The 14,389-nt window shown below is 52.6% G+C and overlaps 1 protein-coding gene across 1 annotated transcript in view; it reads left to right on the top strand.

The window, feature by feature from the left end:
* Nucleotides 1-12,393, top strand: part of homer2 (homer scaffold protein 2) — an 87,805-nt gene extending 75,412 nt beyond the window's left edge. Inside the window, exons 8-9 of the mRNA XM_038813620.1 lie at nucleotides 206-286; nucleotides 12,169-12,393. Of these exons, the coding sequence (XP_038669548.1) occupies nucleotides 206-286; nucleotides 12,169-12,357 (270 nt within the window). The 3' untranslated portion in view covers nucleotides 12,358-12,393. The remainder of the gene's footprint in view (nucleotides 1-205; nucleotides 287-12,168) is intronic.
* Nucleotides 12,394-14,389: the final 1,996 nt, after the last annotated feature.

The raw sequence follows: 14,389 nt of genomic DNA, 5'->3' as shown, positions 1-14,389 counted from the left end.
TGTTCAGAGGGCACCTGTTATCCTGCTTCTGCTTTTGTTATTTTCTGCTTCTCCAGACCCATCTTCTGCTTCTTTTGCCTTCACCATCATCCCTTTTGTCATTTAAACACTCCTCACTTTCACCCTATTCGATTTTTCCTTTTATTCTTTCCCTGCCTCATTATTCCCCTCATTGGGGAAACTCATTTGTGTTTTGTTCCCACAGGAGTTAGAGAGACTGCGGGAAGAGGCACAGCTTATTCCCCAGCTAATGGAGCAGTGTGAGGACTTACAGCAACGGCTACAGGTACACAGCTAGTGTGAACAACGCCACACAACAGATTTGCATTGTGTGTGGGAGCTAACTGTGAAAATGAAATGAAAATCGCTTATTGTCAAGAGTAGGCTTCAAATGAAATTACTGTGAAAAGGCCCTAGTCGCCACATTCTGGCGCCTGTTCGGGGCGGCCGGTACGGGAATTGAACCCGCGCTGCTGGCATTGGTCAGCTTTACATGCCAGCTATTTAGCCCACTGTGCTAAACCAGCACACATTGGCTGCAGTGCTTCCACATTACAACAGTTATTACACAGCTCCGGAAAGTTTCAATAATAATATAAACACTTTCTCTCTTTCTGACTAGCAGGTCAGATCCTTGGACTGTGTCAGTAACTATTCTGTAACACGCAGTGTGGCTGTCAAACATTCTCTGTCTGTGTGTGCCTCTCTCGCTCCCCGGACGTCTCTCACACTCTTTTTCTCTTGTGCTGTGTTTGGAACTGAATCTTTAGGCTCAGTAGTCTATCTGTGCCCCTCACATGGAACATTCAACACACAGCTATTCTGCTTTTACTGCTGGTCTCTGATGGATTGCTGTCTCTGTACTATTGTGTGTTCAAGGTAATAATGAACACAATGAATTTTTGAATCACACATGGGACAAAGCCGACTGATTAAGTAAACAAATCCTGGAGGTGAATTAGTTTTCAATTCTCCAGTGATTCATCTGAAAGGTTTTGTCGATTTTGTAAAGACCTTTCTCACAGTCTTAGTGTCTCCAGAGGAAACGAGCATTCTGAGCTCTGCAAAATGAGACAAGCTGTGCCCAGCCCAGGGTACTGGGATAGACACAGCCTCTGTATCACCGCCACATCTCCCTTGGCATTGACTCCGACCATTATGGTGAATGTATTATAGCAGCCATTCATCTTTGTATTGCATCGTACTATGTTGTTGCCCTTGTGGGCTCCGGCCCTAGCTCCACCCCCTTGAGGGGAGGTATAAAGAGCAGCTGCCCTGTAGTCGGCTCTCAGTAGCAGAGCAGTTGCAGGCAGGCACTGTTCTAGTTGATTAAAGCCACTGTTCACTTCAACTCTCCGTCTCCTGTGAATTGATGGTCGCATCAATTTAATCAGCTACAACATCACGATAGAAGCAGCCCTCAAACCTGACCGATTGGAACTCGACCCACAGGCCGCTGAAGCCAAAGTGGTTTTTTCGCACTGGCTCCGCTGTTTTGAGGCCTACGTCGCAGCCTCCTCCTCGCCATCCGTCACCGACAAACAGAAGCTGAGCCTCCTCCACGCCCGGGTGAGCCATCGAATCTCCGTGCAAATCAAGGAAGCGACCACATACGCAGACGCGGTCACGATCCTGAAGTGGCAATACGTGAAGCCGGTGAACAAAGTGTACACGCGGCATCTCCACACCACTCGCCGCCAACGCCCCAGGGAATCGCTGGAGGAGTACCTACGTGACCTGAAAGTCCTCACGCGAAGCAGCAACTACAAGGCCATCACGGCCTCACAACACATGGAAGTCGCCATCCGGGACGCCTATGTGGCTGGAGTCCAATCCAACTACGTCAGACAGCGTCTGCTCGAGACTGGCGCCCTCAACCTAGAACAGACGGTAAAACTAGCCACCTCCGTAGAAGTAGCGTTTCAGAGCGTCAACGCTTTCCCCCCTCCCCCCCCGGGTTGCTGCTGCTGCTGACCTAGTACCTTATCATTGAGCCGGAAAGGCTGCCACCTCCTAAAGAACCCTTGTACCGACGCCCTGGAGAGGGTGAACTCCTCCTCTTCATGTGCGAATTTGACCCTCTCCAGCGGAATGAATCCCGCCATGTCATTAATCCAGGTCTCCACGCTCGGAGGTCTCGCATCTTTCCACTGCAGCAAGATCCTCCGCCAGGCTACTAGGGACGCAAAGGCCAAGACATCGGCCTCTTTCGCCTCCTGCACTCCCGGCTCCACCCCAACCCCAAAGATCGCGAGTCCCCAGCCTGGCTTGACCCTGGATCCCACCACCCTCGACACCGTCCTCGCCACCCCCTTCCAGAACTCCTCCAGTGCCAGGCATGCCCAGAACATATGGGCATGGTTCGCTGGACTCCCCGAACACCTGACGCACCTACCTTCGCCCCCAAAGAACCTACTCATCCTAGATTCGGACATGTGGGCCCGGTGCAGCACCTTGAACTGGATGAGACTAAGTCTCGCACATGAAGAGGAGGAGTTCACCCTCTCCAGGGTGTCCGCCCATGTCCTCTCCTCAATCTGCTCCCCCAGCTCCACCTCCCACTTAGCCTTCAGCTCCTCTACCGACGCCTCCCCCACCTCCTGCATTACCTGGTAGATGTCAGACACCTTCCCATCCCCGACCTACACCCCCGAAAGCACCCTATCCCATACCCCCCACGGGGGCAGCAAAGGGAACCCCTCCACCTGTCGCCTAGCGAACGCCTTGACCTGAAGGTACCTGAACATATTCCCCGGGGGGGAGCTCAAACTTCTCCTCCAGTTCACCAAGGCTCGCAAACCTCCCGTCAATAAACAAGTCTCCCAACTTCCTAATGCCCGCCCTGTGCCACCCTAGGAACCCGCCATCAATGTTCCCTGGGACAAACCGGTGGTTCCCCCGCAGCAGGGCCTCCACCGAGCCCCCCACTTCCCCCCTGTGTCGCCTCCACTGCCCCCAAATTTTGAGGGTAGCCGCCACCACCGGGTTCGTGGTGTACCTCGTTGGAGGGAGCGGCAGCGGCGCCGTTACCAGTGCCTTCAGGCTCGTGCCTCCGCAGGTCGCCATCTCCATCCTCTTCCATGCTGCCCCCTCCCCCTCCATTACCCACTTGCGTACCATCGAGACATTAGCCGCCCAATAGTACCCAGAGAGGTTGGGCAGCGCCAGCCCCCCTCTATCCCTGCCCCGCTCCAAAAAGACCCTCCTTACCCTCGGAGTCCCGTGCGCCCAAACAAATCCCAGAATGCTGCTGTTCACCCTCCTAAAAAAGGCCCTCGGAATGAAAATGGGGAGGCACTGAAACAAAAACAAAAACCTCGGGAGCACCATCATTTTAACGGATTGTACTCTACCCGCCAACGACAACGGCAGCATGTCCCACCTTTTAAATTCCTCCTCCATCTGCTCCACCAACCTAGTAAAATTAAGCTTATGCAAAGTCCCCCAACTCCTAGCCACCTGAACCCCCAGGTACCTAAAACTCCTCACTGCCCTTTTTAGCGGGAGCCTACCAATCCCCTCCTCCTGATCGCCCGGGTGTACAACAAACAGCTCACTCTTGCCCAGGTTCAATTTATATCCCGAGAAACTCCCGAACTCAGCAAGAATCTCCATCACCTCCGGCATTCCCCCCACCGGGTCTGCTACATACAACAGCAAGTCATCTGCGTACAGCGACACTCGGTGCTCCTCCCCCCCTCGCACCAGACCCCTCCACCTCCCCGACTCCCTGAGAGCCATGGCAAGAGGCTCAATTGCCAACGCAAAAAGCAAGGGGGACAGGGGGCCCCCCTGCCTCGTCCCACGGTGGAGCCTGAAGTACTCGGACCTCCTCCCATTTGTCGCTACACTCGCCATCGGGGCCTCGTACAGCAACCTCACCCATTTAATAAACCCCACCCCAAACCCGAACCTCTCCAACACCTCCCACACTCCCACTCAACCCTGTCAAAGGCCTTCTCCGCATCCAATGCCACCGCAATCTCCGTCTCTCCTTCTGCCGCCGGCATTATTATCACATTTAGCAGCCTTCGCACGTTAGTGTTCAGCTGCCTCCCCTTCACAAAACCCGTCTGATCTTCATGTATCACCCCCGGCACACAGTCCTCTATTCTAGTGGCCAAGATCTTCGCCAGCAACTTGGCGTCTACATTCAGCAGTGAAATCGGCCTATATGATCCGCACTGCAAGGGGTCCTTATCTCGCTTCAGGATCAGGGAGATTAGTGCCCGAGACATCGTCGGGGGCAGAACACCCCCCTCCCATGCCTCGGTGAAGGTCCTGACCAACAGGGGGCCCAGCAGGTCCGCATATTTCGTATAGAATTCAACCGGGAACCCATCCGGTCCCGGCGCCTTCCCCGACTGCATGTGGCCAATCCCACTGACCAGCTCCTCCAACTCGCCCCCAGTCCCTCCACCTGCTCCTCCTGCACCCTTGGAAATCGGAGCCTGTCCAAAAAATTCTCCATTCCCCCTCCCACCGCCGGCGGCTCCGACAGGTACAGTTCCCTATAGAAGTCCCTAAAGACCTCATTGACCTCTGCCCCCTGCCGCACCACATTCCCATCTCTATCCTTCACTCCACCAATCTCCCTAGCCGCGTCCCGCTTACGGAGCTGATGCGCCAGCATCCTGCTCGCCTTCTCTTCATACTCATAGACCGCTCCCTGCGCCTTCCTCCACTGTGTCTCCGTCTTTCTGGTGGTCAATAAATCAAACTTGGCCTGCAAGCTACGCCGCTCCCCCAGCAATCCCTCCTCCGGGGCCTCCGCGTACCTCCTATCCACACTCAACAGCTCCTCCACCAGTCTCTCCCTCTCCCCCCTCTCCCTATGGGCTCGTATGGAGATCAGCTCCCTCCTAATCACCGCCTTTAGAGCCTCCCACATCATCCCCACCTGGACCTCCCCAGTATCATTGACCTCGAGGTACCTCTCGATACATCCCCGAACCCTCCTACACACCTCCTCATCCGCCAACAACCCCACGTCCAGACGCCAAAGCGGGCGCTGGTCCCGCACCTCCCCCATCTCCAGATCCACCCAATGCGGAGCATGGTCCGAAATCGCAATAGCCGAATATTCGACCTCCTCCACCCTTGGGACCAGTCCCCTGCTCAAAACAAAGAAGTCAATGCGGGAATAAACCCTGTGCACATGGGAGAAAAAGGAGTACTCCCGAGCCCTCGGCCTCCCGAACCTCCAGGGATCCACTCCTCCCATCTGGTCCATAAACCCCCTCAATACCTTGGCCGCCGCCGGCCTCCTGCCTGTCCTAGAACTAGAACGATCCAGTAAGGGATCCAGCACCGTATTGAAGTCCCCCCCCCCATGATCAAGCCCCCCACCTCCAGGCCAGGAATGCGGCCCAACATACGCCTCATGAAACCAGCATCATCCCAATTTGGGGCGTACACATTAACCAACACCACCCTCTCCCCCTGCAGCTTACCGCTCACCATCACATATCTGCCGCCACTATCAGCCACAACCTCAGACGCCTCAAACGCCACCCTCTTCCCCACCAGGATCGCCACCCCCTGGTTCTTCGAGTCGAGCCCTGAGTGGAAAACCTGCCCCACCCACCCCTTCCTCAGACGGACCTGGTCCGCCACCTTCAGGTGGGTCTCCTGAAGCATAGCCACATCCGCCTTCAGCCCCTTCAGATGCGAAAACACCTGGGCCCGCTTAACCGGCCCATTCAACCCCCTCACGTCCATGTAATCAGCCGGATCAGGGGGCACCCCGCCCCCCTCCCCCGTCGACTAACCATAACCCATCGACTGCTCGCCCCTGGCCATCACCCATTCGGCCCGTTTCCCACGGCGATAGAACCTCACCCCGACTCCCCCGAACTCCTCCCTGGCCAATCCAGCAGCAACCCGGTATCCCCCCCACCCCGCCCCAGGCTAGGACCCCTCCTAGCCGCGACTCTCCCTCCACTGTACTCCCATGAGCCAGCTGCTTCTGCTGACTCCGGCAGCTCCTGCTCCCGCTCTAACTCCGACCCCTCCCGATATGAGGTCCCCCCTCCTTCCCTGCATCAGCTCCTGGGCACCGCTTCAGCGCGGGAAACCCGGTCTAATAACCACGCCCCTCGCCACCAGCTTCCCCCTCGTCCCGCAGTGCGGGAAACCAGAGAAAAGCCCGCGCTTTCACACTGCCCCACCCCACCAACGCAGCTCCCAAACCGCAGTCCCAACCCAACCACCAACTCCGTACAAACCCCAGTACCCCCCTTAGAACACGAAACCATAACCCACATCGTCCGAAAGCGAGAGAAAAAACAAAAACAAACAGAATAACCCGCTACAGCATAAACAATGATACATGAATAGAATAGAAAAACTCCCCCAGCCCCCAATCTCTAGTTCGAGTCCAACTTTTCAGCCTGCACAAAGGCCCACGCTTCCTCCGGGGACTCAAAGTAGTGATGCCGGTCCTTGTAGGTGACCCACAGGCGCGCAGGCGGCAACATGCCGAACTTCACCTGCTTTCCATGGAGCACCGCCTTCATCCGGTTAAACCCGGCTCTCCGCTTGGCCACCTCCGCACTCCAGTCCTGGTAGATACGCACTACCGAATTCTCCCACTTACTGCTCCTCACCTTCTTGGCCCATCGGAGAACACACTCCCGGTCACTGAACCGATGGAACCGCACCAGCACCGCCCGCGGGGGTTCATTCGCCTTAGGCCGCCTGGCCAGTATTCTGTGGGCCCCCTCCAGCTCCGGGGGCAGATGGAAGGATCCTGCCCCCACCAGCGCGTTCAACATCACGGCCACATAGGCCGGCAGGTCCGACCCCTCCAGCCCCTCCACGAGGCCCAGGATCCGCAGGTTCTTCCTCCGTGACCAAAGCTCCATCTCCTCGAACCGATCTTGCCACTTTTTATGAAGGGCCTCGTGTATCTCCACCTTCCCCACGAGGGCCGAAACCACCTCCTCGCGCTCAGAGGCCTGCTGCTGCAACTCCAGTATCGCTGCACCCGGAGTTGTCTGGGACTCCAGCAGCTTACTCGTCGTCACCTTCAGGGATTCCAACAACTCCCCTTTCAGCTCCGTAAAATAGCGCAGAAGGGCCGCCTGCTGCTCCTCCGCCCACTGCCTCCACTCCTCAGGGGCTCCACCGGCCTGTATTTTGTCCACCTTCCCCCGCTTTTCCAGGGGAGCTGCTGCCGTTTTTCTCCTCGCCCCACTTCGAGTCCGAACCATAAATCCCGGGGGGTTTTGCTCCAGACCCCTTTATCCACCGGGAATCGTCGAATCAGCGCCGTTTGGGGCCCTTAAAAGAGCCCACAAGTCCTATTAAAGCGGGAGCTGCCGAACGTGCGGCTTAGCTCCGCATAGCCACAACCGGAAGTCCCTACCCTATTTCTGCGGCCAGCACCAGCAGCCCAGGCAGCGTTGCCCAGCTCGCAACGCGGCCTGTAGCGACTGCAGCAAGAACGGACACTTTACCAAAGTTTGCCTGGCCAGGTCCAAGTCCTCCAAATCACAGGCCCGACTCTCAGACTCACAGGCCCGCAGTGTGGCTGCGTGCCTGCCGGCTCCACCCCGTTTGAACGCATCATCTGCCTCGTGTTGTCCGTGGGGTCAGTCACCTTCGACTCTACACAACACGTGCGACTCACGGGGGCCGGCATCTTGGCCGCCGTCCCCCACGCGGCCCGCTATGTGCGACTCATGGGGGGCAGCCACCTTGGGACCACCCCTGACCACGCCGGCTACCCACAACTCGGCGCGGTCACCCTCGACCAGTCACGCCCAGAGCACCTCAGGAACTCCATGAGTAAAGTTTCTACAAATATATAAAACAAAAAAGAGTGGCTAAGGTAAATATTGGTCCTTTAGAGGATGAGAAGGGAGTTTTAATAATGGGAAATGAGGAAATGGCTGAGGAACTGAACAGGTTTTTTGGGTCGGTCTTCACAGTGGAAGACACAAATAACATGCCAGCGACTGATAGAAATGAGGCTATGACAGGTGAGGACCTTGAGAGGATTGTTATCACTAAGGAGGGAGTGATGGGCAAGCTAATGGGGCTAAAGGTAGACAAGTCTCCTGGCCCTGATGGAATGCACCCCAAAGTGCTAAAAGAGATGGCTAGGGAAATTGCAGATGCACTAGTGATAATTTACCAAAATTCACTAGACTCTGGGGTGGTCCCGGTGGATTGGAAATTAGCAAATGTGACATCACTGTTTAAAAAATGAGGTAGGCAGAAAGCGAGTAATTATAGGCCAGAGAGCTTAACTTCGGTAGTAGGGAAGATGCTGGAATCTATCATCAAAGAAGAAATAGCGAGGCATCTGGATGGAAATTGTCCCATTGGGCAGACGCAGCATGGGTTCGTAAAGGGTAGGTCGTGCCTAACTAATTTAGTGGAATTTTTTCACACAAAAGGTTGCTGCATAAGATAAAGATGCGTGGCATTAAGGGTAAAGTAGTAGCATGGATAGAGGATTGGTTAATTAATAGAAAGCAAAGAGTGAGGATTAATGGGTGTTTCTCTGGTTGGCAATCAGTAGCTAGTGGTGTCCCTCAGGAATCCGTGTTGGGCCCACAATTGTTCACAATTTGCATGGATGATTTGGAGTTAGGGACCAAGGGCAATGTGTCCAAGTTTGCAGATGACACTAAGATGAGTGGTAAAGCGAAAAGTGCAGAGGATACAGGATGTCTGCAGAGGGATTTGGATAGGTTAAGTGAATGGGCTCGGGTCTGGCAGATGGAATACAATGTTGACAAATGTGAGGTTATCCATTTTGGTAGGAATAACAGCAAAAGGGATTATTATTTAAATGATATAATATTAAAACATGCTGCTGTGCAGAGAGACCTGGGTGTGTTCGTGCATGAGTCACAGAAAGTTAGTTTACAGGTGCAACAGGTGGTTAAGAAAGCGAATGGAATTTTGTCCTCCATTGCTAGAGGGATGGAGTTTAAGACTAGGGAGGTTATGCTGCAATTATATAAGGTGTTAGTGAGGCCACACCTGGAGTATTGTGTTCAGTTCTGGTCTCCTTATTTGAGAAAGGACGTACTGGCCCTGGAGGGTGTGCAGAGGAGATTCACTAGGTTAATCCCAGAGCTGAAGGGGTTGGATTACGAGGCGAGGTTGAGTAGACTGGGACTGTACTCGTTGGAATTTAGAAGGATGAGGGGTGATCTTATAGAAACATATAAAATTATGAAGGGAATAGATAGGATAGATGCGGGCAGGTTGTTTCCACTGGCGGGTGAAAGCAGAACTAGGGGGCATAGCCTCAAAATAAGGGGAAGTAGATTTAGGACTGAGTTTAGGAGGAACTTCTTCACCCAAAGGGTTGTGAATCTATGGAATTCCTTGCCCAGTGAAGCAGTTGAGGCTCCTTCATTAAATGTTTTTAAGGTAAAGATAGATAGTTTTTTGAAGAATAAAGGGATTAAGGGTTATGGTGTTCAGGCCGGAAAGTGTAGCTGAGTCCACAAAAGATCAGCCATGATCTCATTGAATGGCGGAGCAGGCTCGAGGGGCCAGATGGCCGACTCCTGCTCCTAGTTCTTATGTTCTTATGATGACCGTCCGGGTCAATGGGCACGAAACGCCCTGCCTGTTTGACTCCGGGAGCACAGAGGGCTTCATACACCCAGACAGGGTAAGACGCTGTTTGCACCAAATGTTCCTCGCTTCCGGATCGCATTCAGTGCAGATCCGGGGGTACTGTGTCGTGAACATCATGATACAGGGCGCCGAGTATGCTAATTTTAAACTATATGTACTCCCCGATCTCTGTACTCCTCTCATGTTTGGACTGGACTTCCAGTGCAACCTCAGGAGCCTGACCCTGAAGTTCGGCGGGTCCCTACCCCCCTCCTCTCACCGTATGTAGCCTTGCGACCCTGAAGGTCGACCCTCCCCCGGTCTTCGCGAACCTCACCTCTGACTGTAAACCCGTTGCCACCAGGAGCAGGCGGTACAGTGCCCAGGACAGGACTTTTATCAAGTCGGAGGTCCAGCGGCTCTTGAGGGAGGGGATCATCGAGGCCAGTAATAGACCCTGGAGAGCCCAGGTGGTGGTCTTCAGAACTGAGGAAAAGAACCGGCTGGTTCTAGACTACAAACCATAAACCGGTACACGCACCTCAATGCGTAGCCCCTCCCCCAGATAGCGGACATGGTGAATCAGATCGCACACTACCGGGTGTGCTCCACGGTAGATCTGAAGTCCGCATACCACCAGCTCCCAATCCGCCCGGAGGATCACCACTACACAGCCTTCGAGGCAGATGGCCGCCTCTTCCACTTCCTCCGGGTCCCCTTCGGCGTCACCAATGGGGGTCTCGGTCTTCCAAAGAACGATGGACCGAATGGTGGACCAGTATGGGCTACGGGTCACATTTCCGTACTTGGACAACGTCACCATCTGCGGCCATGATTAGCAGGACCACGACGCTAACCTTCTCCAAACCTCCCAAACCCTCAACCTCACCTACAACAAGGAGAAATGTATTTTCGGCACAACCCGACTAGCCATCCTCGACTATGTTGTGGAAAATGGAATCCTAGGGCCCGATCCCGACCGTATGCGCCCCTTCTTGCAACTCCCCCTCCCCCACTTCCCCAAGGCCCTGAAAAGATGCCTAGGGTTCTTTTCCTATTATGCCCAATGGGTCCCCAACTATGCGGACAAAGCCCCCCCCGTGATCAAAGCCACCATCTTCCCACTGGTGGCTGAGGCCCGCCAGGCTTTCAGCCGCACCAAGGCAGATATTGCCAAAGCCTCGATGAGTGCGGTGGACGAGTCCATCCCTTTCCAGGTGGAGAGCAACGCATCAGAGGTCGCTCTCGCCGCTACCCTTAATCAGAAAGGCAGGCCCATAGCCTTTTTCTCCCGTACCCTCAATGCCTCCGAGATTCGACATTCCTCAGTCGAAAAAGAAGCTCAACCCATCGTGGAAGCTGTGTGGCATTGGAGGCACTATCTCTCTGGTAGGAGGTTCACCCTCGTCACCGAACAACGGTCGGTAGCCTTCATGTTCGACAACGCACAGCGGGGTAAGATCAAGAACGATAAAATCTTGAGGGGGAGGATCAAACTCTCCACCTATAGTTATGATAGTGTATCGTCCTATAACTGCATCAGTACCTGCTCGGTAAGGGCATCGCCTCGAGCAGGACTACCAGTTATAATCCCCCGGGGAAACGGACAGGTAGAGAGGGAGAACGCGACGGTATAGAAGGCTGTCCTCCTGGCCCTACGGTCTAGGAATCTCCCAGTTTCCCACTGGCAGGAGGTCCTCCCTGACGCGCTCCACTCCATTAGGTGCCTTCTTTGCACAGCCACGAACGAGACCCCACATGACCGCCTATTTGTTTTCCCTCGGAAATCCACCTCCGGGGTCTCGCTTCCAGCCTGGCTGATGACACTGGGGCCCGTCCTACTCTGCAAACACGTCAGGAGCCATAAGTCCGACCCCCTGATCGAGAGGGTCCAGCTCCTTCACGCCAACCCCCAGTACGCATACATAGCGCACCACGACAGCCGACAAGATACAGTCTCCCTCCGGGACCTGGCACCCGCAGGATCCCCTATGACTATCACCAACCCCCCCCAACCTACACCGAACAGAGCCCCCACCCCTAAATGGTCTCCAACCTACCCTCCTACACCCCCTTCCCCCATCGCCGACCTACAGGGATGAAGCTCCAGAAGACACGCTCCCAGAGTTCACACCTGTGCCCGCATCGACGAGTTCAACACCCATGCCCGCAGCGAAACCAGAGTTCAGGCGATCGCAGTGCACGATCAGAGAGCCGGACAGACTCAACCTGTGAGCCACTTCACCCCCTCTGGACTTCAATTTTTAACAGGGGGTGAATGTGGTGAATGTATTATGGCAACCATTCACCACTGTATTGCATTGTACTATGTTGTTGCCCTTGTGGCCTCCACCTGTGGACCATTGTACTGTATTACACTGCATTGTATCATGTTGGCTCTGCCCCCGGCTCCGCCCTTTGAGGGGAGGTATAAAGGGCAGCTGCCCTGTAGGCGGCTCTCAGTAGCAGAACAGTCGCAGGCAGGCACTGTTCTAGTCGATTAAAGCCACAGTTTACATCTACTCTCTGTTTCGCGTGAATTGATGGTCACATAACCCTCTCTCTCTCTTTCTCTGTTCTCAGGCTGCTGAAGATATAAACAAGGAGCTGGAGAACAAAGCAAAATCATTAAAGGCAAATATTGAAGAAAGTCGCCATAAACAGGGAAATCTGAAGCAAGAGTTAACATCATTTCTAGAAGTTCTTGATGGGAAAATTGATGAGCTTCATGGCTTCCGACAAGGACTGGCCAAATTGGGGATGGATAACTGAGGGGTTTGGGGGTGGGGGCTGCTGGGGTGGGTTGTGTAGGAGGGAGGGCTGGGGCGGGGGTGGTTAGAGAGAGCTCAAGAGGTGACTGACTGAGGGTTTTGAAGGGGTTAGGGGGCTTGATAACGGCAGGATGGGGGTATTTGGTAGGAAATGGGCTCCATTTTGTTTTGTTCCAGAGAAACAAATAATGGGAGCTATCTCCTTGTTGCCATGGGAATGAGCAAAGTCACAGGAACACTCACCCTAACCTCCTGAGCCACAAACTGAAGGGAATTTTAATCCTGAGGAGCTGGTTAAAGGCTGGAGACATGATGGAATTTGCTGACAATTCAGGCAAGGGTGTTTTAAACTCTGATTTTCACAAGTGGGCCCTTTATTCTGTCCAGTACCTTAAACAAAGGAATGAAATAAGTGTCTGTAAAAATAACAAGCGGTTGATTTGGAAATTATAATCTTGCCAACTGTGGTGGGAAATATTCCAGGTTTGATCACATGGTCAAATAATCTTTTTGTCCCATGCGAATGATTTTATGGATAATAAACTAATAATGTGACTCATGTTTCTTTGGGGAGTTCTGGAGGACAGATAAATGGCATCCAGGTTTTAGTGGATTTTTACTGCTTGTTTCTTACTGAAAGAAATAAATGTCAATGTTATATTTTAATAGTGTAATTAGCCTATGTTTTAACGCACTGTATGTGTATGTGTGTGTGTGTATGTCCTTGTGTTAATGCGTGTATGAGTGTGTGTGTGTGAGTATTAATGGGTGTATGAGAGTGTGTGTGTGTGAGTATTAATGGGTGTATGAGTGTGTGTGTGAGTATTAATGGGTGTATGAGTGTGTGTGTGAGTATTAATGGGTGTATGAGTGAGTGTGTGAGTATTAATGGGTGTATGAGTGTGTGTGTGAGTATTAATGCGTGTATGAGTGTGTGTGTGAGTATTAATGCGTGTATGAGTGTGTGTGTGTGTGAGTATTAATGGGTGTATGAGAGTGTGTGTGTGTGAGTATTAATGGGTGTATGAGTGTGTGTGTGAGTATTAATGGGTGTATGAGTGTGTGTGTGAGTATTAATGGGTGTATGAGTGTGTGTGTGAGTATTAATGGGTGTATGAGTGTGTGTGTGAGTATTAATGCGTGTATGAGAGTGTGTGTGTGTGTGTGAGTATTAATGGGTGTATGAGTGTGTGTGTGAGTATTAATGCGTGTATGAGAGTGTGTGTGTGTGTGAGTATTAATGGGTGTATGAGTGTGTGTGTGAGTATTAATGCGTGTATGAGAGTGTGTGTGTGTGTGAGTATTAATGGGTGTATGAGTGTGTGTGAGTATTAATGCGTGTATGAGTGTGTGTGTGTGAGTATTAATGGGTGTATGAGAGTGTGTGTGTGTGTGTGAGTATTAATGGGTGTATGAGTGTGTGTGTGAGTATTAATGGGTGTATGAGTGTGTGTGTGAGTATTAATGCGTGTATGAGAGTGTGTGTGTGTGTGCGTATTAATGGGTGTATGAGTGTGTGTATTAATGGGTGTATGAGTGTGTGTGTGAGTATTAATGGGTGTATGAGTGTGTGTGTGAGTATTAATGCGTGTATGAGAGTGTGTGTGTGTGAGTATTAATGGGTGTATGAGTGTGTGTGTGAGTATTAATGCGTGTATGAGTGTGTGTGAGTATTAATGCGTGTATGAGTGTGTGTGTGTGTGAGTATTAATGCGTGTATGAGTGTGTGTGAGTATTAATGCGTGTATGAGAGTGTGTGTGTGTGTGAGTATTAATGGGTGTATGAGTGTGTGTGTGAGTATTAATGCGTGTATGAGTGTGTGTGTGAGTATTAATGCGTGTATGAGAGTGTGTGTGTGTGTGTGTGAGTATTAATGGGTGTATGAGTGTGTGTGTGAGTATTAATGGGTGTATGAGTGTGTGTGTGAGTATTAATGCGTGTATGAGAGTGTGTGTGAGTATTAATGGGTGTATGAGTGTGTGTGTGAGTATTAATGCGTGTATGAGTGTGTGTGTGAGTATTAATGGGTGTA

Source organism: Scyliorhinus canicula, chromosome 12 (genome assembly GCF_902713615.1).
Source record: "Scyliorhinus canicula chromosome 12, sScyCan1.1, whole genome shotgun sequence".
Classification (NCBI taxonomy): Eukaryota; Metazoa; Chordata; class Chondrichthyes; order Carcharhiniformes; family Scyliorhinidae; genus Scyliorhinus; species Scyliorhinus canicula.
The sequence above is the reverse complement of the archived record's forward strand: the minus strand, read 5'-3'. Positions and strand labels throughout refer to the sequence as shown.